Raw genomic sequence first — 25,452 nt, 5'->3', positions numbered from 1 at the left:
TTATTTTGCTAAGGTGATGAAAAAAAATCTCAGCATACAGATCACCCCACCCCCAAAATCACATTGGTATAAAAATGTGCTTGATTATTGTTATTATTATTATTGTGAAAATGAGTTCCTCCCCTCAGTAATATCACTGGTAATTTAAGTAGTAGGAAGTCCTGTATTCAAAACTACAAGGCTGTTATGGTCTGTCTTACTTAGGGTCTCTATTGCTGTGACCAAACATCATGGCCAGACAGCAAGGTAGGGAGGAAGGGTTTATTTTGACTTATATTTCCACACTGCTGTTCATTTTTGAAGGAAGTCAGGACAGGAACTCAAACAGGACAGGAACCTGGAGGCAGGAGCTGATGCGTGGGGTGTGGAGAAGTGCTGCTTACTGGCTTGCCACTTATGGCTTGCTTAGTTTGCATTCTTATAGAACCCAGGCCTATCAGCCCAGGGATGGCACCACACCCCATGAACTAGGCCCTCCTCATCAATCAGTGTTGAGGGAAGTATTAAAAACTGAGTCCACACTGTTGGCAGCAAGGCACTGATGGGCTGGCCAGCCAGGCACTGGCAGGCAATGGCCTGCCTGTTGGAATCTTGTGGAGACTCAGATCTCTGAAATCTTTCCACCCAACTTGCTGAGGCTACCACACCAGCCCCATGCTTCAAAATTCCCAGAGCCTTTTGGGGTGCATTTCTTGCAAGGCCATGCTTTACTGCTGTACCTTTCTCTCTGGAAGCCAGTCGATCTGCTGTGTGAAGGAAAATACCACACAAACTTAGTTCAGAAGCAATGGTAACTCAATCACCGGGTGCATCAACTAGAATCCTAATCTTGTAAGCCATATTAAATCTAAATCTTCCAGTGGCGAATCCTGGTGGGTTTGCCGTCTAAACCAGGAGACACTAGTAGCTACATCTTGTCCTGTCACTATCCCCACTCAAAAACCCCTATCTCTCCCCTGCCTTCTCTCTTCTTCTGTCCAACCTAGAAGTCCCACCTACTCGCCCAGTGATTGGTTGGTTCCTTTATTCATTAGGGGAAGGTTCACAAGAAGTTACCTGAGTAGGTGACTCAGTGGCTCATTCCTGGTCCAGACAACCCCTCCTGGGAAAGCAGAATTAACATCAAAATACAAACAGCACCATGGCCATCCACAAGTCAGTAATTGAGAAAGTGTCTTACAGCCTCTCACAGAGGCATTTCCTCCCTGAGGCTCCTACCCCTCTACTCACTCTAGCTTGTGTCACATTGACAACAACCAGCTAGCACATGGTAGTTTTGTTGTTGTTGTTGTTGCTTTGTTTGTCAACTTGACACAAGCTGGTGTTATCTGAGAAGAGGGAACAACAATTGAGCTTAGCCAGTGTTCCTACTGTTAAGTCCATGGGCATTTTCTTGACTAACGATTGAAGTTGGGCTCATTACAAGTGGCGCTACCCCTACGCAGGTGGTCTCAGGGTCTAAAGAACAAGACAAAACATAAACAAGCAACAAGGATCAAGCTAGTGATCAGCATCAGGACTCTGGGTCTTACCCTGGCTTCCTTTTGATGGACTGTGACATAGAAATATAAGCCAAATGAACTCTTTTTCCCCCGTGTTGCTTTTTGGTCATGGTGTTTTTTCATAGGAATAGAAACTTGAAGGCATAGGCAAACATTACTTATGATTCAGGCTAAACTTAAAGAGGAAACCCATCTAACTAGCAAGCATTGGCTCTAAATGTTTGTAAACTAAGGACCACTGAGAAATGAGCAATGGCATGTCCATTGGTAAGCCACGGGCTCCCTTTTCTCTAAGAATGGAAATCGGTTGGCTTGGTTGGTTGGTTGGTGTTCTGTTGTAGTGGTTATTGTTTGTTTGTAACTGAGTGTTTAGGTTCTTGCTATGAGTGAAACATTATGTCTAGATTCTGGCCATTTAGATGTGTGAAGACCTTCTGGGATCTCTCCAAATCTACACATTTTGTCTTAATGGCAAAAAAAAAAAAAAAAAAAAAAAAAAAAAAAAAAAAAGATCTTTTTGACTTGGACTAAATATTTGAGCAACCTAATTCCAGAACGGCAGTCTTCTCACCACACTGGGGATGGGAGTAGGGGTGGGGGTGGGAGGGTGAGGGTATCCACTTGCCATCAAGGCTCTGCCTCCCAGATGTCCTCCAGCTCCCCCCTCTACTCTGAGTCCAGAGCCATTAAACCCTAACGTGACAAAAACCCAGGGGTGTGGTGCCATTGAAGGCACCATCATCGTTCAGTTTCATGGCATGTCTACCCCTGTGTTCTCTGTGTCTCACCCGCCACCAAGCAGTGCTGATTTTATTGTTGACTGTTTTAAGGCATGCACCTTGTTCTTCTTAGCCAGTGCTCTTGTCTGAGATCCTGACCCGCAGAGATGACTATCGTACATTTCTCATCCACGCCCTGTCTCCCCTTCTCCCTCCTCTCTAGTACTCTTCTAGATGTGCCTCAACTTCATTAACCATTTCCCATAAGGCCATTCACCAACTTCCTGCTTCTCTTAGAAGAAGTCCGAAATCCTCAGTGTGGTCTCCAAGACTGTCATGGCTCCTTGGCTGGCTGCATCCCTACCACAGATCTTGGAATAATCCTCACCTGATGTCTTTATAGTCAACCCCTGATGGTCTTTCAGACCTTGCTTCAGATGAAACGGTCTAGGTATGGCCTGTCACAGTGCAGGTTTTGCTCTTCCCAGCTTTTGGAGGATCTTGCAGCTGTACGGGCACAGTCTGTTGGTGGTCATTGTCCTCTCAGAACACTGGGAGGCACATAGACAGGGGTTGCTCTGTCTTTTGCTCCCAAATGCATTCCTAGTTGGAAAGGTGGAGGTCTTTGTCCTGAAGGACTTCCGTTAAGCTTGTAGACACTTGCCACAGGATCAGAAGGCCTTTGAAGGATTTAATCAGAGAAACAATGAGATCAGATGGTCCTTCTGGGAACTCCTTGGGTGAGGTATAGACAGACCCACCTGAAGTAAGATCGTCCCAGATGCTGCACTGTTGCTTTTCTTTCTGTCATTTTTCCCAGCTCTCTGAACTACTGAGAAGGGTTACCTGAGCCTCTCAGACAGCTGCCTTATTCCGTCTCCCTAGTCACTGTAATTCATTTTGAACAACGTTGACTGACTTCCTTAAGCACATGCTTGACGCTCAGAATAATACAGTGAGAACCAGCCAGGTTCACATGTGTATCTTTGATCCACATCTCTCACTAGAGTCCTGAAAAAAGTGTTTACCTTGGTATGACAGGTACTATGATGATAATTTGAATGGAGTATTGGATCTCAGAGCAGATTATAACTTAAGTACTTTCCTTGTGGTGCCGGGAAGTACCTTAGCACTGAGGCGACCCTTAAATAGGTAGGAATGGTAAGGTTTCATCAGGTAGAAAGAGTGTCATAAGGAGGGGGGCAGAATGCAGCAGAGAGGCCGTCTAAAGGAATGGCTTTCTGAGTCACATTGTACAATGAACATTCATACTGAAATTACAATAGACACATTAAGCTATAGCCTATCAAAAATGAGTAGAGAAGAGGTCTTTGTGGGAATCACTTTCATTAAAGGTCAAACACCTCACTAAGAAAGCATTGGCTGCACCAACAGGAGTAGTGATCACAAGAAACCAAGACACAGAGGAAACATCATGAGTCCTTCCGTGGGTAGACCTGGATGGACTCTGAGGGAAATGAGCACCAGGCTCCTGGTGAGCTGGCTCAGACCAGCCCTGGGACGCAAGGCAGTGAGCCTGTGCTTACCTGCACACACGCCACACTCTGACAGGATTTGTATTTTGCAGTTCCATGGAAAATGGGAGGCCTCCCGATCCTGCAGACTGGGCCGTGACGGACGTTGTCAATTATTTCCGAACAGCAGGATTTGAGGAGCAAGCCTGTGCATTTCAAGAACAGGTAACTCAGCCGGGCACGGTGGCACACCCTTTAATCCCAGCACTTGGGAGGCAGAGACAGGCAGGTTTCTGAGTTTGAGACCAGCCCGGGTCTATAGAGTAGAGGACAGCCAGGGCTACACAGAAAAACTCTGTCTCAAAAAAAAAAAAAAAAAAAAAAAAAAAAAAACAACAACAACAACAAAAAAAACCCAAAAAATAAAAACCAAAAACCAAAACAAAACAGATAACTCAGACTGAAGAGACACAGTTCCCTGACTCCTCACACTGAGAGGGGAATGAAGAGGGAGACCAGAGAGCAGTGAGGGGACCAAGAGGCACCTAGACAGCAGCAGCAGCAGGAGGAGACTGGCAGCTGGTGGTCGCTCTCTGCAAGCATAAAGCCCTGCGGCTGGAGCAGAGCTACACAGAGGCTGGCTAAGATCATTTCTAGTGGAGGCCCCTAAAGGACTGATCATGCTCACGAGTGGAAAGAACCAGTCTTCATTGCAGGAGGAAGTAGACAGCAGGAAAGAGAGACGGAGACAGACTCAATGGTGAGACACACGGGACCAGCTACCACTGCTGGCTCCGGGTCCCAAGGGAGGATTCAGCCCTAGTGATTTGCTTTGTGGGTGCTCATCCAGGCAGAGCCTAGGGTGCAGAGTCAGGTTCAGGTTTCTGTGCACCTGCACATGTGTCTGTCTGTCCGGGAGGAAGGTTACTGGAGTTCTATGAGTCTTTGTTTCACGTCTTTAACATGAGATTGTTCATACCTGATTGACAGTGACGTCGCTCTGACAGTTTAAAGGAAAAATATACAAATTTCCCCCAAAGGTCTTGGCACAGGATTGATGTTCAAAAATGTCAATTTCTTTCTCTGGGACCCAGGAGTTGACATTAAACACAGGGAAGAGCAGGCATCTCTTCTCTGGGTAATGCATGACTCCATTAAGTAGGCTGAGCCAGCTCTCTGGCAGTGGCTCTCCTAGAGGTGGATAGGGAAGAGCTTATGGTCCTCCCTTCAGAACACAAAGCTCTTCCTCTACTGCAACAGCCTGTAGTTTCCTTTCATTGTCTCATAATCTAGGTGAGAGAATTAGAAACTGAAGAATATGTCTGGCTATCCATGTCACATCCCTTCACCAGAGCTTATTAGCACAGTCCAAATTCAGATAAGTAGCCCTTTAAATGCCACATAGTTTAGTCTCCTCCAGCAATATTTCCTTCAAACTTGGTTGTTATACATATTTATTTTTTTGTTAGCTAGGAAAATTTGCCAAAATAGAAGCTTAAGTGACCCTACACCCACTAGAAGAATTAAAAATAGAAAGAGAGTTGGTGCCAAATGAGCGTGTATAGCAAAACAGGATGCTCCCACACTGCTGGTTAGAGTGTGAAAGAAACACTCACACCTACCAAGATCAGCAGGTTCACTCCTGGGTATTCACCAAAGGAAAACGACCGCCTTTCTACAAGGAGATGTGCCTGAAGCTGTCGGCAGCAGCTTTTCCCACAGTCGGCAAAACTCCAGGAAGCCTGGGTTGACAGTTGGATACAAAATGAGGGTACAAACCGAGATGTCTACATAATGGAATAACACTCAGTAATAAAAACAGAGGAATGCCTGACATATACAGCATCTAGATGAATATCAATAACATACTGAATGAGAGAAGCATTATGCACCAGAGTTCATGCCAAATGAGTATGATACATTTTCAGACTGGTAAAACAGATCAATAGCCAATTAAAAAAAAATGCTTGGTCATGAATAGGCAGAGATGGGAATGATTTCTGAAGGATATGAGGGAACCTTCTGGTGACACCAACATTCTGTGTGTTGATAAAGGCTACGTGTGGTTGCGTGTGTGTGTGTGTCTGTGTGTGTCTGTGTGTCTGTGTGTGTGTGTCTGTGTGTGTGTCTGTGTATGTGTGTCTGTGTGTGTGTGTCTGTGTGTGTGTGCGTGTGTGTGTGTCTGTGTGTCTGTGTGTGTGTGTCTGTGTGTGTGTGCGTGTGTGTGTGTGTGTGTGTGTGTGTGTCTGTGTGTCTGTGTGTCTGTGTGTCTGTGTGTCTGTGTGTGTGTGTGTGTGTGTGTGTGTGTGGTCTTACTTAGGGTTAGTGTATTCATTACTTTTCTGTTGTGATAAAACACAATGGCCAAGACAACTTATAGAAGAAAGAATCTGTTTTGACTGCTGGTTCCAAAGGGTCTATCGAGGGTGACTAAGTATAGCAGCATGTGGCAGGCATGACAGCAGGAGCAGGACAAGCAGATAGCTCACATCTTGAACCACACATACACAGCAGAGCTAGTTAACAAGACCTGGGAAGAGCCTGAAAGTCAGATTGCAAAGCCTGCCCACAGTGTTATACTTCCAACAAGACCACATCTCCTAACCCTCCCAAATAGACCCACAAACCAGGGATCAGGTATTTAAATCTGAGCCTATGGGATACCTTCTCATTCAAACCACTACAGTTGGGACAAGAAAGCTACACACCCCTGTCTCCTGATCAGACTGTGGACTGTCGGTGTCTACATATGTAGCCACTGCATGGACACTGGCTTGTTCAAATTACTCATATCTTTATGTTTCATAGCCTATACATTTTATATGAGAAGGAAAAGAACTACAAGAATACTCAACAATGACATTATATATATATATATATATATATATATATATATATATATATATATAATGAAGTAAGTTTAGAAAATAGTAATTGTAGAATTTAAGAGGAAGGATGTACGTATTCACAGAAAGTTATTTTCCTCATGTCTGAAATTTTTATAATAAAATTCTAGTGGAAAATAATAGCTCAGGTTTGAAAGTAGAAACTATTATGTCTAGAGCATATTTTATTTTGGGTTTTTAATGGTACAATGTCCATTTGTGTCATTGTAATTGAGTAGCTCTCTTCTGAAATTAAATTTAAATAATACCTTAAAAGGTTTACAAAAAAGGGGGGCTTAAATAAAAGCTTTTCTGGCCAGGTTCCTGATGCCCAGAGCCTTCCCAGGTTGTATCTATGCGCAGACTACTGCCAGACACCCCAGGTGAGGGCACAACATGCTATGTGGGCCTTGCAGATTCCGCACACAACCCTGCAAATGAGATTGGCCAGCACAGAGCTTGGCCCAGCAGTGGTATTTTCTTCCCAGGGATGACCTCATTCTGGCATGGGGAACACTGAGATGTAAATTGGAACATGTCATTGAGAAATCCCTCACAACACCGCTGAATCTAGTCTGCCAACTCTAGACCTTGATAAACGAATTCTCAGAAAACAGTGCCCGTCCTGAAATTCAGTTCCTTTATCCATTGGAGTGTGGCTTGGTGGGCAAGGAGTGGGCCTTGAATTCATCTCTGGACGTGATTCAGCTCTTTTTCCTCCTCTAATAGTTTCATTCCCGTCGAAGGGATTACAAATGGGGGTCTTGTCACATGATGGTATGCCACGTCCTGCTCTGATTCATGTGGACGGAGGCATGTCCTCTAACACATTACCTGACTTTTCCACCTGAGTCTTGCTTCTAGCATCTCCCTGGCAGTTACCTTGATGTCAGCACTCACTGGGTATATCCTGATATGAACACTGAAGGTCATCTTCAGCCCAAAGCCATGTCCCTTTCAGGTACATTGTTAGGTCATAGCAACCGAAAAACCCATAGGAAAACATCTTTAGCGTCTCCCCAGTGCTAGATTTGCCTTGCCATTTGGCAGGAGCCATGCAAAGACAGAGAACAACCACTAAGCCACCCTTGAAAAGAACAGGTCCCGAGTGGGCAGCATAGTTGCCAGTGATTTGGGGAGCACATTGCTTCAGGGCCAATCCCTACAGCCTGGATGTTTGAGTTCTCCATACGACCCCTAGTGAAGACCTAACACTACATGGGATCATCCTAGGATAAGGGCTCTTGGGAGAAAGACTTAGATGAGATCCTAAGGATGGGGGCCCATGATAGGATTAGTGCCCTTCTAGAAGAATCGAAGTAGCTCTCTGTACTGCTCTGTCCACTCTGCCTCCACAGAAGGCTTTACCACAAAGGTGGCTGGGCACCTGAAGCTGACTTTTCTCATCCTATCCACCCCACTTCCGCTTAGCAGTTAGAACCATTAAGTTTCCCTGTGGCTAAGACTTGCATCAGACTTTCTTAAGGTTTGCAAAAGCCATGCTTAAGCCAGAGCACATCATCAGCACCACCAAGGAGGAAGTCTAGGCATCAGGACCACATGTGGGTTGGGCCACACTGCTATTCTGATTAAGGATGTGGTCCTCCCTGGGCTCAGCTGCTAGCTTCTGGCATTAGACTGCTGCTCTTCAACCTCTGGGGACTTTATGGCAAATCACTGGATTCATTAAGAAGGTTCTGTGGGAGGATGCATTGGTTAGGAAAAGTGGGAGGCAGGGATGGCCAAGTGCCAGTACCACCCTCCCACAAACTCTATGATAAAGTGACTAGTTTCCCAAGTATCTTAGCAACAGCCATGAGTGGAGTCATTACCCTTGGCTTATTGTCTCCTAATTTCTTCATAGTCACTTGGTGGTCCTAGGATGTTTGCTTAGATAGGACTCAGATGTCTACACAGTTAATGTTAAGCTAAACAATGGAATATTGCCTACACTCCTACTTTGAGTCCAAGATACCATATTGAGATGGGTCCTTCTGAAGTAGGCATCCCATGGCATAGAATGAGATACAAAAGTGACTTGAGAATTAGTGATTTTCCAAGTGGATGATTTAAAAAATAACAGCTGCCTACCTATGGACATGGGTCCTGATCTCAGCAAAGATACCTCCTCCTATCCCAGAACGTTATGGTGGGATTCACTGTATTAGACTCTGAAGGCAGTAAGCGACATGTTCTGGGTTAAGCAGGGTCATCTCTTGACAGTGCATTCTCCACAGCCCTTCACCACTCAAGTTGGAGTTGATCCCAGGCCACAGAGGTAGTCCTCCCAAGGGTTGTGCAATTATTTCACTTCTCTGTCTCCATCCTTCTGACTCACATGTACAGTGTGGAAGGAAGACACAGGCAGAGAGTTGACATTCAGTCACTGTCATGTGATTCCAACCGTGCCACGTTCCTGTTCCTGTGAGTGAGTGAGTGAGCGAGCGAGTGACATCAGTCATTTTACTGCTGGAACATTGTGTACCTCTGAGATAATTTTCCCCCTCAGAGTATGACAAACTAACATGCAATGCAAAGTGGCAAATTAATTTCACTCTCTTACCCTTCCCTCAGCCACAGGAACGAACAATTCCTCATTTGAAATGCCTGTCTGACATAATAAGACATAATTTGAAAGCTGAAGACTAGACTTGGCCTTCACCTGGCTCCTTGCTGCTAACGTTGAACAAATTCTGAAGGCACCATCTTAATAACGACAAACAGAGCTTTGAGTTGCTGCATTTTGCCAAATACACTTCTCAAATGCAGGTAGCTAGGTGGGAAGCCTATGAGAACAACAGGGAGCTCCATGCCGAAACTCAGGCAACTGTGGTGACTCGAGACTTATGATTCTCTAATGAGACAGGCCCTGCTCTTGTGGAGCTTCCGGTTCTACAGCTATGAAATATGTCACAAAATTATGAAAAACTTATGTACAAAATTGTTCAAGTGACACATGACTTTCTCTAGCTTCGTGAAAAATTCAGCTCAAAATTGAGCCAATTAAAACCTCACACTTTGGGGGGTGTGGAAAAGAAGGGGGACTTCATTTACCTAGTCAGCATTTTGTACTACTAGCAGTAAAAATATCCAAGGTATACTGATGCTTGCTGTTTCTTAACAGTTGGGGGAATCTCTGAATTGCTTACCATATTCTATAGTATAATGAATATATGGGGATGTGGCAACTCATTTTCTTCAGTTTGGAAAGATTAAGAAAAAAAGTTAAAATTCAAGCAAATAAGTATTGCTAACAGAAAGTAGCCAAAGGGAGTTCATTGAAGGCAAAATTGGTAATGAAAAATAAAGCTGTACTACAGAGCAATTGTGATAAAAACTGCATGGTACTGGTATAGCGACAGACAAGTAGACCAATGGAACAGAATTGAAGACCCAGAGATGAACCCACACACCTATGGTCATTTGATCTTTGACAAGGGAGCTAAAACCATCCAGTGGAAGAAAGACAGCATTTTCAACAAATGGTGCTGGCACAACTGGTTGTTATCATGTAGAAGAATGCGAATTGATCCATTCCTATCTCCTTGTACTAAGGTCAAATCTAAGTGGATTAGGGAACTCCACATAAAACCAGAGACACTGAAACTTATAGAGGAGAAAGTAGGGAAAAGCCTCGAAGATATGGGTACAGGGGAAAAGTTCCTGAATAGAAAAATACTTAAAATATTTTTGTTTCTATAGAGTTTATTTTATTTGCATAGACTAAGCTAAGCAGCTGCATCAGTTGTTTGAGACAAACCAAGCGAGAAACAGAAAGAGAGCCGAGTGTGGAACATTTGCTTATTCAGTGATTTCCATAGTTGTAACAATCCCCATGAAGAAGGATACAACGCTAAGAGCAATAGTAACAACAAATATTAATAAAGCTGCCTAACACCATCACTGTTAGGAGAACCTCCTAAAGAAAGCCCAGACTCTTCCATGCAGTGGAAAAACCTAACACAGAAGTAATGGGGCCCTGAAACACTTGTTGTCTTGGCAACTCCACGACACTTGTATTGAGAGCTCAGATCCAACAGTGAGGGGTCGGTGAGGGTAATGGCTGGGACTGCCTCTCTCTCTCTCTCTCTCTCTCTCTCTCTCTCTCTCTCTCTCTCTCTCTCACACACACACACACACACACACACACACACACACACACACACCACACACACACACACACACACACACACACACACACACACACACACACTTGAAAACTTGAACCTAAGCTGGTGGTACTATTTGAGAAGTTGTGGAACCTTTGGGAAACAATTGAGAAGACACCCTTAGAAATGGGGGGACACTAGTGGTGAGAAGTTTTCTAGAAATCTCTGAAGGGCTGGGTTTTATGGAGAATGAACTCATCAACAAGTTCAAAGTACCTCATAAAGGTCATGTCCAGTGGGGTCTGGGAAGTTGGCCAGTGGAATGTCAGTGGTGCAGGTGGGGAGGAGGGTGAAGACCCTGCCTTTGTCACACAGGAGTGAGTGGAAGGCAAACAAATGCAGGGAGAGACAGATACCAGAAGGTCATGGAGGGTGTGGGCTCTCTTCTAAGACAGGAAGTCCAGACTTACTGATATGCAGGAAGTGCCCAAAAGAATTAGACTGATTAAAACGACAGGAAGTGGTGAACAGTTAAATGAAGCAGAACTCCCCCAGGGAAGGGAGCTCAACCCTGCTTGTGGAGGAGCCTGAATGTGTGGAAACTGGAGCTTTGTGTCCTGAAGATAATCAATATAAAATGGTGTAGCACTCTAGGAAATTGCTCAGTGGCTCTGCAGAAAGTCAGGCATAAATTAGCATGACTCAGCAGAAATAGGCATAATTACCATGACTCAGCAGTTCTTCAAAAATAAAGAGGAAAGCTCAGCTGCCTGCGCTTGTGCAAGGGCCATGGAGGCATCCTTCACAATAACCAGGCAGAAACAACCCAAATGCCACAACCAAGGAAATAGATAAACAAGATGTGGTGTGTGCATAAAATGGACAATTATCCATCCATAAAAAGGAGGAGTGCAATAGGGATGAACTTTGAGAACAAGCTAAGTAATTGTCATATAAGTGTTATATGAGCTATCTGAAGTAGACACTTATAGACACAGAAGCAAATTAATGGTCACCAGGAGCTGAGTCACCTATAATGAATGTAAAGTTTATTAAAATGACAAAAAAGCACTTGGGAGGCAGAGGCAGGCGGATTTCTGAGTTCGAGGCCAGCCTGATCTACAAAGTAAGTTCCAGGACCGCCAGGGCTATACAGAGAAATTCTGTCTCGAAACAAACAAACAAACAAAAAAGACAAAAAAATTTAAGTTAATAGTAGTCATCACTGAGCAACATGGTAAGAATAATTCCATTATTACATACTTAGAAATGATTAACATTGCATAGTTTATATGATTTAAAACTTAATTTAAAAATTAAACAATTACATTATTTACTGTTTATAATTATTAATTACATGTATATATGGTATAGTAAAACACATATCTCATAGCATATATGTGGAGATGAAATGATAACATGAAGGAGTCAAGTTTCTCCACCCACCTTTACATGAATTTTATAAATGATGCTAAGGTCATCATGGTTTTGGGGTCTCACCAGCCTGTGATATAATTTTTATTATAATGAAGATTTCTAATGTAATCTTAACCATAATATATAATGGTTGTTAGTTGATAAAACTTTTAAATATTTTATTTTTAAAACACGACGGAATGATCAAGGCAAGGCCGCTTTAAGCTGCACTGGAGACAAAGGTGATGATCAAGTTTACCTGAGCTTGAGCAAACTAAGGGAAGCCCAGACAGCCAGTGCAGGATTATGGTCTGGGAGCATCTGCAGGGGTGTTTCACATTTGAATCAGTGCACCAGGGTGGGTGGGCATCATCTCAGCAAATGATGGCTCCAGTAGAAAGCAAAGGTGGAGTATCCTAGTTAACACAACTGCCAACTCGACATAGCCTGGGGACAGCTGGAAAGAAAGGGTCTCAACTGAGGAATTATCTTTATTAGCTTGGGCTGTGGGCGTGTCTATGAGGGGCTGTCTACCTTGATAACTGTGTTAGTGGGGCCTCACCCATGTGGGCAGTGTTGTTGCACCCGTAGTCCTGGAGTACCCAGGGAAGTATCTGAGCTGAGCCTGTCAGCAAGTCAGCAAGCAGCCTTCCTCCTTCATAGGCTTCTTGCTTCATAGCAACAAGAAGGAAACTAGAACATGGGGGAAGGGGAATCTCCCCCGTGTGACCTGAGGTGTTGGCCTTCTGCCATCAAACGTCCGTAGCAGCTCTCAGTTCTCAGGCTTTCAGATGCTGACCAGATCTCAACCACCCTCTACCTCAACATTTTCCAGTCTCCAGACTTTTGAATCAACACCACAAATTTTCTTGGAGTCCAAATTTCCAGTTTAGTTAGACCTGACTAATGAACCACCATTTGTATTATTTCCTTGGAGGACCCAATGCGCTCTGTTTTGGGGGAGACATTTAGGAAATTCCTGCCAGTTTCTCTTTTTGTTTTCTGTTTTTGTTTGCTTGTTTGTTCCACTTAGATCGAAGGGGGGCAGAGGTTTAATTAGAAACAGGACAATAGTAGTAATAGTTAAAAATGACCATCAAGGAGAATGGAAAGGGAGATGGGGAAAGATAAATTCTGCCTCGATGTTGGACCTACCCTGCTATGGTTGTGACAGTGGGCTGTGTCATGTTTGGGGTTTTGTTCCGTTATTGTCAGCAGCAGTGAATCAAAGACACAAAATCACAGGCTCCCCTGGCTTGGGTGCTCGTGGCATGGGAACAAGAAGTCTGTTAGTCTGCAGGCTGTGTTGTAAGGACTAGTGGAAGAATGGCTCCCCTGTCAACCATGGGCCTCACATAGGATTGAAGGGTCTTGTAACACTGCAGAACAGAGCACTGAAATGAAAGGTAGACTTGTAAGAGGGAGAGAAGACAGGGAGGGGCTTGTTGAGCTGCTGGCATGTCAGGAGTAGGTTCTCAGTGTAAGGAGACCACTGTGGCAAACAGGTGAGAGCATGGCGGAGCGCATAGTTGCCTCTTCCTCAGAGCAACAGTCTGAGGAGAGCGATAGAAACGGTTTGCTTCACTCTATTCACAAGTCCAGGGGAGAGAGCCTATGTCATTCATGGCGGCAGTTCTCAATATCCTCTGGTCACTGATGCTAATGGGAGAAGGAAGAACAAGAAGGCCTCAAGCAGGTGGCAACATAGTCTACCTGCAAGAGGTACACCTCCAACCCCTCCCCTCTCTCCCTCCCTCTCCCCTCTGCCCCTCCCGTATTAACTGACATGGGAAGAGCCACTCAATGAAGCCGAGCTGTCTGTACATGGAACCAGGGAGCCGAGCCAAAGCATGTAGCCCTGACCTTGGATCCCATGTGGTCATCTGCTTCAAGGTCTACTGCCTTGACTCAGCCACCATGATAGACACCTTGAACAGGGGCCAGAGTAAGCCCTTTCTCCTCGTAGCCTCTTGTAGCCTCTGCAGAGACTGCATGCAAATGGTACACAGCACTGCACACAAGCAGTACACAATCGTACATGTGGGGCATTTTGCTATAGCAACAAGGAAGAGGTCAAGGCAGTTAGTGAATGCCCTTGTCTTGCTAGGCCCAATGCCATTGCCTTTAAAAAAATATTTGTGGTTTTGATATTGCTACTTAGTTTAGTTTAAATTCCGAGATCAAAAGGTTCACACTGATAGATAGATTAGTATGTACTGAATGAGGAGTCAACTTCCATTAACAATGTGTTCTTTGATGACCACATGGGATCCATGCTCAGGACTACATGCTTTGGCTCGGCTCCCTGGCTCCGAGTACAGTCAGCCCAGCTTCAGTGGGTGGCCGTTCCCATTAACAATGTGTTCATTAACAATGTGTCCATTGACAATCATACCTAGAGTCATCTCTGATCCAGTTTTCTTGCTTGATGAACGGATTTTTTTCTTTCATCAGAAATGTATATATGATTTAAAATATTATGACAACCCCCAACCCATCATCCCCATCGTGACAGTGGGAATGATAAATGACAAAGGGCAGGGGCTAAAAAGCTGGCTCAGCAATAAAGAACACTGGCTGCTCTTCCAGAGGACCCAGGTTCAAGTCTCTGTACCCACATGATGGCTCACAACTGTGCGTACTCCAGTTCCAGGCGATCCGATACCCTCTTGTAGCCGCTGCAGAGACTGCAGGCAAATGGCACCCAGCACTGCACACAAGCAATACACAGACATACATGCAGGCAAAACACACAGACACATAAAAAAGTAAAATAAAATCATTTTAAATACCACAAAGGCAAGTCCCAGTGACACAGAAGAGGGCACTAAAAACATCTGCTCCCTTAGTAACCCAAACTGGATGTTGGGTCTGCTGGCTTGTGGCTGTTAAAAACAAACAAGGCAAATGCTTTTTAAGCTACACAAATGGCTTCTCTCTGTTGACAAGACACTGGGTGTTTGTTGATTGTGTGCATGTTTGTCTTTGAAACAGAGAAGGTCTTTCCAGTTTTTATAGTGGCCACCTCCGATTCCCCACCACTATGGAAACAAGGCAGGCAGAACCTCAGCTGAGAGTCTGGGAGATGCTAAAGTGATGACCTCATAGTCACAGCCCACAGTGACCAAAGGCAGGACAGGGGTGTGGTAGCGTGTGAAGGTTCAATTCGCTGAAGAGGAATTTCTCCACCAGAAGAGGCTTCACCCCAAAAACCATGTGAGGAAATTCAAAACTGTAAACTTGAATAAGTGACCATCTTCCTTTCTGAAGTTGTATGGAAATTCTTCAAAATCTCAACCCTGCATCTCAGTGGGACAAGGCTGTTTAAAGAAACATGGTGAACTATTACAAAGTACTAGGGGTGCCACGGAATGCGTCGTCCTCAGATATCAAGAGAGCTTTCCATCAGCTGGCTCTGCAGGTACACCCAGACAAGAACCCAGGAGACAAGGAAGCAGCTGAGGAGAAATTCAAACAAGTAGCAGAAGCCTATCACATCTTATCTGATGCCAAGAAGCGAAAGGATTACGACAGGTCCCGATGGAACCGAAACAAAGGGGAAATCAGAGGTGATGGCCATGACAAAGGGGAGACCATCAGAGTTAACGACAGCAGAGATGAAACCGATTGGGAAGAAAAAATATGCTCTCGGAGGCCACGCCACACCTTCCAGAAGGTCACTGAAGATGAAGACCTTTTCTCAGGAGACTGTTTGTTCTCAGGTCCCATTACTGGGTCCAGAAGAGCCTCTTCCCCATTCTTTACTGTCACCCCCATCATGGACACAGGATTTTCTACGTTTGTGTCCCATGAATCCAGGTCTTATTCTGATGACCCTGAAACATTTGTACCATATATAAGCCAAGGAATGGGAAAGTTCAGACTGGTCACCACTTGTAGCAAGACAGTGAATGGTAAGAGAGTTGTCACAAAGAGAGTTGTAGAGAACATTCGAGGACCAAAGAAAATAGAGAACGAACGGCTATTTCGTCACAATCCTTCACGTGGTTGGTAAGGACCTGCCATTGTCTTCTTCACCAGGAATTGCAAATGAGATTTGTGTGTCTTGATGCCTGTTGGAAACAGTAGAAATCTGAGGGGGAATGGCATAGACAGAGGGCTGGTTAGCTCAAAGCTCTCTCCACTGTGGAGGGGAGTCGTGGGTCAGATGTTAACACAGAGAACCTGTGAGGAGCAGAGCTGACCTTCCAGACTCTTCTCAAAACTGAGCTTTCTTCCCTCAGTCAGGGTGTGGGGGCTGGATCCCACGCCACAGTGAAAAGCAGACTCGCGGTGCTCTGCCCTTGCTGTTTCCCACACAGAGGCCTCCTCCTTTTGACTGTTCCTGTCCTTTCCCTGAACCTCTTTTTGTGTCTTCTCTCTCTCTCCCCAAGAGTTTCCCATGGTTCATATCATGATCAAGTCCAAATTGAGGCATGTCCTCCACCGTAGATTAATGCTGACAGAGACAGTGAGAAGTACTGGGTTAAGGGTTTATCTGCATGTCATGTGTTCGATACTCAGTAGATGGTCTCTGAATCCAGCCAGGTGCAATCAGGTTGCTGCTCTCCTCATCTAACAGGTGAGGAAACCAGGCTTAAAGAGATTCGTATTAGGCCCTGCCTATTACCCAGTGAAGTAGTGACCACTCTGTCTCCTTGATTTGTAAGTCCGGGACCCCCTTGTCTCCACCGGGAGTTCAGTCCTGTCTTCTCTATGCCTTGCTGGAATGAGTCAGTACTTGTTGGAACTTTCAAATTAGAGAAACATTTTAACTTTCTGACCCAACAGGAATGTGGTGTTTGCTTAACCATGAAGACAGGAACCCTGTAACACCGTGAAGCCAGCAGATGCTTGCCTAGAAACTCGGAAATCCCAGCCTGTGAATGAATTGTCTCTTTGTTCTGGCTTTAATCATGTACAAAATCTTGGGTTGATTGTTTGTCCCTCTGAGCTGGAGTCGACTGGTGGCATTTCACCCCTTCAGTCTGTAGCAATGAGCTGCCGGGATGGGGCGAGTTCCTCCTCCTCAGGAAAGCTATGGATGATGCCATAGTACAGTCATGGCTGCTTGGCAAAATGTGGGCTTCATTTGCAACTTCAGTCTGTTATGGAAGTTAAATAACAGATTATTAGCTGTTCTAACCAAGGGACTTCCCCGTATGTGCGATTTTGATGAGGAGCATGTTTTATGCAGTTCTTGAAAATTTTAGTCTTGGTGAATTTTCTCTCCCCGAGTGGGAATACATCCCCCCTGGCAGTGATGCAGAAAGGAAGCTGAGATCGGACCTGGGCTCAGATCACACTGCTTTCTATCGGTGCCTCTCATTTACAAAGGGGAGGATAAATGTCCCTTGCTTTGGAGTGGGGCTCGTATGTGCAACTGGTGGCCCAAGGTTGCTCACATGTTGCTAGGTACCGTATTCAGAAAAGAGCATAAGTGCTTAGTACCCACAGATGAGGGTATCAGGCTGCTGGGTGCACTCTGCGTACGTATGCAAAATGCATGTGAATACGTAGCTCAGACTGAACAGAATCCCCTGCTGCTGGGGATTGGATTCAGATGGCCGACTGCCTGACCCAAAGCTCACAAGCACCTGGTACTACATTCCGTGTCTGAGCTGTGAGAGTTGGGAGTCAAGGGGAAAGTGTGGGAGTTGATGCCAATGCGTTTCAACACTTACACAGTGACGTATCCAGATGGATGCTTCCAATACACTTCCTCTGTGAGCCGTAATGCCTGCGGGACAGCAGAGAAGGCATCAAATTGGAACATAAAACATGACTTTCCATTTTTTCTCAAGTAAAATCTAGACCTCACAGACACACTCGGCAGGAACGCCGAGTCACAGAGGGATGCTTGACTGTCCCTGGTTTCTTCTGTCCACGATTTACTTTCAGTTAGTGAAGGAAGTCTGCGTGTGTAGAACTGAAAACAGGGTCTGAAAACAGAGGGGCCTGTTTGAAAGATAGAGGGATGTGTCTTAGTTAGCAGGTAAGGTTTAGCTCCACAGGGGTTCCCAGTCGAGCGCACCTTATCCAGAGCAGAGGCGGAAATGAACGCTGAGGCCACCAAACTTTAGAATTCTATGGTCGCACAGTGTCCTGGATTCCACTGTGGGAATACAGTGTCGTGGATTCCACCTTGAGAACACAGTCTTGGGTTCCACCTTGGGAACACAGTGTCCTGGGTTCTGCTGCCATCGCGTATCACCTTCTGCTCTGCTCCTGGGATTCAGTAGGGACAACAACTCTTCTCAAGTAAGTTCACCTCAAAATAGTTAACAGGTGGCTGGAACGTTTGCACATCTCATTGATGGGCAGTCATAGCCACCAACTGCAGCGTGAGGTACCAGCTTTAGTATTAGAGTCAATTCCTGGGTCTGTGTGTAATGCTCAACTCTGCCCTGAAGTAGCTGCTTTGTCCTGCGCGGTGGCTGTCTCGCACACGTCAGCAGATGGTTTAGTAGCTGGAAAATAAAGAAAAGAGTAAACGTTCCCCCAAATGAAAAGCACTGTAGGGCCACAAGTAGCAGTTCCCTCTTCTGGTGTGGTGACAGTGACGGACATGTCCCCTGAGGTATGGAGAGCAAGGTAGGGGACAATGACAGGCAGGTGTCACTCAGCTGAAGGAGCACATGTAGCGGGGAGCATGGAAACCTGGGAACCCCGAGTCCCCACATCTCCCAGGAGACAGAAGAAAGGGCTGCAGAGTGGGAGGTTCTCCACCCTCGACCTGGTGCAATTTCTCCACACTCTTGGAAACCAACACATCCTCTCCACAGCCTGACAAGGTCAGTGAGAGTTAGGAGCAATGGCCTCCCTAGGCGCAGGAGTAAACAGGGTCGCAGTTTTAAGTAGCCACTTCAGGGTCCTTGCGTCTTCAGCCCAGATCAGTCCAGTACTCAGGCAAAACGATGAACAAAACTTAAGCACATCTGACCCCTGCCTCCTAAGGACCATCTCTGCCTTAAGAGACATGAGACTTCCACAAGCCAACAATAATAAAGGCAGGTCCACAGACAGCACGAAGCTTCCGCTCTGTAAATTCAAAGCCCCCTCTCCGTTTACAGCCTTCATCTCTTTCCCAGAAGCCCACTTTATTCTCATCCTTTGTAGTCCCTACAATGCCAGACGGACCTGCCTGGTAGAGTCTAAAGCACCGGCGGAAAGGGACGGGCAGCTGGCCGGGTCCTGGTGCTCACACCCTTGATCTGGTCAGAGGAAGCATGGTAAGGAGCCTCAGCTTGCAGAGTGCGGTGTTCAGAAAGAGGTGTAACCAGAAGAAAGACTCTCCCACTGGATGGGCCACGGTTATTATTCCCTGATATTACAATTGGCAAGAGTTCCAGAAACCTCCCAGTCAGACACAAGACTTGATAACAATCTTTAATTGTGCATTAAGTAGGAGTGGGCTAGGAGAAGGGTTTGGGGGTAGAGTGCTGACCTAGCGTGCTTCCCCCCCAACATCCCCAAAAACAGTAGAGAGAGGAGCCGGGAGAGAGGGAGACAGCAGGAAAGTATACAAAGGATGTGGACAGACAAGAGTTTGGGTCTCACGTCCCTCTTTCCTGATTCTTTTTGTCTCAGGCCAGTAGACTTCTTGCTGTATCCTTTTTTTTTTTTTTTTTTTTTTTTGGTCTGTAAACTAAGAATGATAATCTCTGCCTGTTGTAATTTATACAGTGGTTTTGACACATAAAGTATATAGGGAATTCTAGCAACTTTTCATGTATGTTATGGTTGGAGCATGTCTGTATCTCTTTCGGAAGCAACCTCTGCTCCCTGAGATGGGTAGCACTGTTTTAAACTTGCCCCTGAGTTTCTTAAGATTTGTAATAGGGTCTTGAAAACAATATCGGCTACAAGTTGTGCTTTAATCTCAAAACGGAAAGAGAAAATGGAAGATACGATAGAAGATTGCATTTTGACACCACGACAGTAGTTTTAGTCGAGGGGCAAGTGGTGTGACTTCAGCCTTCCCTTTATCTCCTCCATTCCCCCAGAGTGCCTGGGCTTACTCACACACTGGCTTTCCCCTCTGTTTCCCTTCTAGGAAATTGATGGAAAATCCCTGCTCTTGATGACGAGAAATGACGTGTTGACAGGACTTCAGCTAAAACTGGGGCCTGCTCTGAAAATCTATGAATATCATGTAAAACCTCTTCAGACCAAGCATTTAAAGAACAACTCTTCATAGTAAAATCAAACTGAGGTCTCAGTCAAAACACACTGGGTTGTAATTTAGTTTCATGTTGTGAAACTCTGCAAACGGAATACATAGATGTGCGTACGTAAGGAATTTCGATCCAACAAAGTGTTATCCTATTGGATAGACTAGGCAATCCATCAGCTGGCCTGACTCAGCCTGGAGGAGCAAAAACAGAGCGGATGTAAGATAGTTGTCCTTGTCAAACCAAGTTGTCATGGATGCTTTGGTACCCCTCCCCTCAGGGGCTTTGGTATTACAAGAACTTTCTTTGTTTCATCATAGAGTGGTTTCCATCAACTCCCTTAAAAAAGGGTAGAAGTGGAATGTGTGTCCTTGGGCTACAGACTTAGAAATGAGAATGAACAAAGCTCTCTGGGGAGGGGAGGAAGGGAGGAGGGAGGAAGAAAGGAAGGAGGAAGAAAGGAGGGAGGAGGGAGGAGGACTGCCCTCTCCCTGGAGTCGTCGCTCTGCTCCTAGACATATGTTCTTTGGATGGAACTGCCAATACCCTTTTTTGTAGAGGGTTCTCCACTTGACCTTGTTAAGGTTTCACAGGGATGTGCTGCGCTGTGTTTGAATCGAGCACGCACTAGACCCCCTCTTCAGGAGCAGAACTCTCTCTGAGGAGAGAGACTTGTTTTGCACTGGAGATATCTATCGTGATCAACTCACTGTCACCGGGGTAAGAATATTTCCTGCTTACGTCAGTTCCCTATTGCTGAAGAAAGCACTGTTTTGTTTTGTTTTTGTTACTTTGATTTTTTATGATTTATATTTATAATAATTTCTTTTTGAAGCATTTTGCCAAGAGCTAATAGCTGGTCCCAGAGCTTTGTTGATAGCACAGAGTATTTTTATATATTTTATATTGTTTATATATATATATAGCCCTCCATGATGCTGTAATTGTTTTTTTGGCTGTCCACTGCTGTGTTTGGTCCCTGGTTTGAGTACCTATCTTTCAGAACTTGAAGAAGTAGGTTTGCTCCATCTCTGTTCCAAGAGACACTTATGAGTGATGTATGGCCATGTCTCATCAAGTTGGTGATTGGTGATTGCAATAAAACATCATTTCAGTTCACCAAGTATGTCTTTAGTTTCTTCTCATTTGGTCCCTTCTTTGAGGATTAAAGATTAACATCGCCTTCAAAACACAGGGAGAAGGCTAAGCCTTCAAAAGAAACCTTTAGAGTGAATGAGATGGCTCAGTGGGTAAAGGTGCTTGCTGCCAATCCTGAGGGTGTGAGTTCAAGCCCTGGGTATACACACACACACACACACACACACACACACACAAAGAATGATGATGATAAATTTTAAAATTTTAAATAAAAATAAAAATAAACTATATAATTTGAGCCTCATATAAATTAAATCACCCCAGCAGATCTCATTTTTTCTTGTAGTCCAGCAATCAGTTTTTGGTAGGATTTTTTTTTTTAACTTGCCTATCAACATCATAATTTTTTGCCACAAAGCTCAGCAGGAGGTCCATGGGCCTCTGGATTTGCCTCTCCCTGATTTAGAGAGTACCCTGTAACTCTATTGGGATCATTTTCTGAATAATAGAAAGTCTAATTGTACTTTTTATTATTATATTTTATGTGTATGAATGTTTTGTCTACATGTATGTCTGGGTATCATGTCATCTTTGGTTTGCATAGAAGACAAAAAAGGGCATCAGGTCACCTGGAACTAGAGTTACAGACTTAGGTGAGCCAGCGTGTGGGTGCTGGGAAACAAAGCCCTGGACTCCGGAAGAGCAGCTCTCCAGCTCTTTGTGAGACCATAACACCTAAAGACGAGAGGGAAAAGACCTAGAAACTGGAATCATTAAAAATTCACAGATGCGTTCCAGGCTAGCAAGGTCGTTCAATTGGTAGAGTGCCTTCCTGCCTGTCTGCCTGCCTAGCACACACCGGTCCCTAAATCTGCTTCTCAATACCACACAATCCAGGGATGGTGGCAAGCATATGGAACCCTAACACTGGAAGGCGGAGGCAGGTGCAGCAGGAGTTCGAGCCAGCCTGGGCTGGTAGACTGAGTGCCAGGCTAGCCTGGGTTGCAGGGTATCCTCTCTCAAACAGAAAATAATATTCAAATTACATCAGCTGAGGAGTTTCTGGGGTATCTAGAACTATAAATAGGAAAAGTGATTATCAAAGGGATATTTTCCACCCACTTAGGGCAAGTTCCCAACTAGGGCACAGACACAGTAGACAGAACACAGCAATGAGAAGTGACAGAGGCAACTAAGTCAACAGCCCGAACCTGTGGAGACCTGGTCAGGAAAAGGATGGCAGAAGGAAGAACTTCATTATCAAGTTTGTGTAAAGAAATCTGCAGCTGTGAAATTCCATTGGCGTTTGAGCTCATAAGGCTCAAGTGATCGTTCAAGGGATACCCCAAACCTCATCAGCTTAGCTCAGTGATACTTGGAAACGAGCACCCATGATGGAACAGAAACTGCCCACCTCACCCTCATTTCCAGTTATCCTGACAAGATCCAGGCCTACGTTGTCCCTATCTAAATATCCAAGGAAGGAAAGCAGATGACAGCACGCCCTTGGTGAGGATGGCGCATAGCTCCTCCTATCTTTTTGCTCCGCCATTGTACAGCACAAAATCGCTGTCAGACCTTGGCATCACCTCATGAATTTTAACCAGTGAGAGAACAAAGGAAGAGGGGACTAGAACGTCCTCCTTTAGGACATTTCTGATGCTTCATCTTGCACCTAACCAGAACCAGCCTCATTGCCATTCGGAAGCTGTGGGAGACACTAGCAATATAGAAATATTCCTTTACTGGGAACCGAGGAACCTAGCTAGTTAAGAGCCCAAGCCTCGTTATTCTGTTAACAAACTGAAACAAAGTTGCCCTAAGCCAGCTTGCATGAGCAATAAAATCTGACCACAGGTAGTCTCTGTCTCTGTCTCTGTGTCTCTGTCTCTGTCTGTCTGTCTCTCTCTGTCTCTGTCTCTCTCTGTCTCTGTCTCTGTCTGTCTCTGTCTCTGTCTCTCTCTCTCTCTCTCTCTCTCTCTCTCTCTCTCTCTCTCTCTCTCTCTCAAATATACTGCACCCTAACTGTTAACATTGTAACCTAAGCCTAGAACACCCTAGTAACTGGGCTACTGAGCCTGAGCCAATCCCAGCTGAAGGTTAAGACCACTAACAAAGTGTAACACCAAATTGGAGCAACTGGGTCCTCTCTCTCTCTGTGGTTATGAAAACAGCCCCTCGTGGTCAGAAGGCATCCGATAGCATCCTCAGGCTGCCGCAATACCTGTTTCTAGAACCTGTTTCTTGCTCAAGCTTTCTTAAATCTCAGGATTTGCTTTCCTTTTAAGGCATATGAGGAGTAAAGACTATTTGGGAACAATTTGTAGTTACTACTGTCTGTGGCACTTGAGTTTTAGACACAAACTGTACCCCACACTATTTTAAGAATACATACATACATACATACATACATACATACATACATACATACATAAATATATATGCATACAGAGAGAGAGAGGAGAGAGAGAGAGAGAGAGAGAGAGACTATTTAGATTAAGATAATTCTGGAATTAGAGATTACAAGTCAATGTAATTGAAAAGAAACAGGCTGCCGTACTGCACCAGAGCCTGCAGCAAGCCTGAGCATTATTTTAAAAGAAATTTCAATTAAAATATAATTACACAGTCCCTGCCCTTTTCTCCCTCCAATCCCTCACGAGATTTATTTTTGGTAGCAGATAGCTAATGGACATCGATGTGGAGAGAAAGGTCAATTTCTGGCACACTCTTCATCTTGATTTTAACAAATAACCAAATGAATATTAAAAATTTTTTGTCCTTGGAGTTTAGTATATGTTGTCAGGACCACAAATCATCTCTTTACTGCATTAGTAAAATTTGTCTTTTTGGGGAATTTAATTTTCAAAAGTCTAATGACCCACTGTTGCCCAGCCACTGCCAGATTTGGAAGCCAAAGGAAGAAAGTACTTACTGGTAGTGAGTGATTCATTTGCCTTCGACAGTCCTTGCAAATGGGAGCTGCAGGGGTCAGGTCTGGGCCCAGAGCCATGAGCTGCTTCTCGGTAATGATGTGGGGGTGAAGTTAAATGTTCAAAGAGCTGACTACTTCAGGACATAAATGCTTCTTAGGAAAATCTTGTTCCTTCTGCTTTGAGACAGGGAAGAGAAGCCCCAGGAAGAAGAAGGAAGTATATTGTGCACATAATGAGCAGCTTGTATGTTCTATACAGGAGCTCCATGGGCAATCGCTAACCTGGTACCAGTTCTGGCCAGTTGTGGCAGTGTGACAGCAAAAGATAATGAAATCCAAGTCCATTTGGTGATTATAACAATTTGCCTCAGTGAACCCTGGAGGGAGAGTCGTGTACAGACCAGTAGTGATGTCCAATGATGGAGCAGCCTGCAAGTAAGGACACAGAAGTCTTTGGTTACCCACAAGCTAAACTCGACACCTATGAAGTGGGGATATTTTTTACCATTTTCAAAGGAGGAGTCAGGAAATGCCAAACCTTTTCCAGTTAGAAAATGTGCCTCTCTTCTGCAGAGTAAGATCATAGGCTGACCTCGTCCGCAACAGTGGCAGACAGGCAAGGCTGGGAGAGCATTGTGGGCTGAAAGGCTATGCCTAGGTAGTCATTGGAGTCACACCCAAAAGTGTGCTCAAATGTGGGTTTATTGCGAAGAATTCCCCTCGCGTCAAGTCTGGTACCATCCCACGATTAACAAGGGCATTGTCCCGATTCTGCTGCCTCTTGAAGCACATGGACGCTGCTAAAAACTGAAGCAGTTACTTCCTTTAGGCTATTGGATAGCTTTAGATGTTTTTATCATCGTAAGAGCACAGAAACCAAAACAAATGAAATAAAGCAGCACGGATCCTTTTAAATATATTATGGTCACTTAAAGGAAACATTGAGAAGAAAACTACACATGAATTTGTACTGGGTTCCAGAATCTAGAGGAGTTAATTTGAAGCCCGATGAGTTGACTCAAAGGGGGCATTTAAAGGCATTTGTGAAATTCATAAAAGAGAGGCTTTGTGGTGCCTTTCTGATTGCAATGTAGGTGGGTTTGGGTCAACAACAAACAGCCAAAAGTTAAAAATCTGAA

General features: G+C 44.7%; 1 protein-coding gene and 2 long non-coding RNA genes across 10 annotated transcripts in view; 1 reads left to right on the top strand and 2 right to left on the bottom strand.

Annotated features, from left to right (window-relative positions):
* Positions 1–21,403, top strand: part of 4930503B20Rik (RIKEN cDNA 4930503B20 gene) — a 40,704-nt gene extending 19,301 nt beyond the window's left edge. For 6 of the 8 annotated variants that reach the window (XM_030252862.1, XM_030252861.1, NM_001368726.1 and 3 more), the window contains 2 exons: positions 3,810–3,921; positions 20,163–21,403. In XM_030252862.1, the coding sequence (XP_030108722.1) occupies positions 3,814–3,921; positions 20,163–20,306 (252 nt within the window). In that variant the 5' untranslated portion in view covers positions 3,810–3,813 and the 3' untranslated portion in view covers positions 20,307–21,403. Of the gene's footprint in view, positions 1–3,809; positions 3,922–15,095; positions 16,118–16,897; positions 17,060–20,162 lie in introns of those variants that run through there. The other 2 variants (XM_006502225.4, NM_029144.5) reach the window with 2 other exon arrangements.
* Positions 2,567–5,406, bottom strand: Gm40169. The gene is made up of 3 exons (XR_867723.2): positions 5,319–5,406; positions 3,769–3,902; positions 2,567–2,901 (listed from the first exon to the last, which is right to left on the bottom strand). It is a non-coding gene; the product is annotated as a predicted gene, 40169 (long non-coding RNA).
* Gm16325 (predicted gene 16325) lies at positions 14,877–24,660 on the bottom strand. Its single transcript, NR_045949.1, has 4 exons — positions 24,314–24,660; positions 18,141–18,576; positions 17,791–17,846; positions 14,877–17,211 (listed from the first exon to the last, which is right to left on the bottom strand). It is a non-coding gene; the product is annotated as a predicted gene 16325 (long non-coding RNA).
* Between the last annotated feature and the right edge of the window lie 792 nt (positions 24,661–25,452).

Source organism: Mus musculus, chromosome 3 (genome assembly GCF_000001635.26).
Source record: "Mus musculus strain C57BL/6J chromosome 3, GRCm38.p6 C57BL/6J".
NCBI classification, from domain to species: domain Eukaryota; kingdom Metazoa; phylum Chordata; class Mammalia; order Rodentia; family Muridae; genus Mus; species Mus musculus.
Note: the sequence above shows the minus strand (reverse complement) of the source record. Positions and strands in the feature narration are given on the sequence as shown.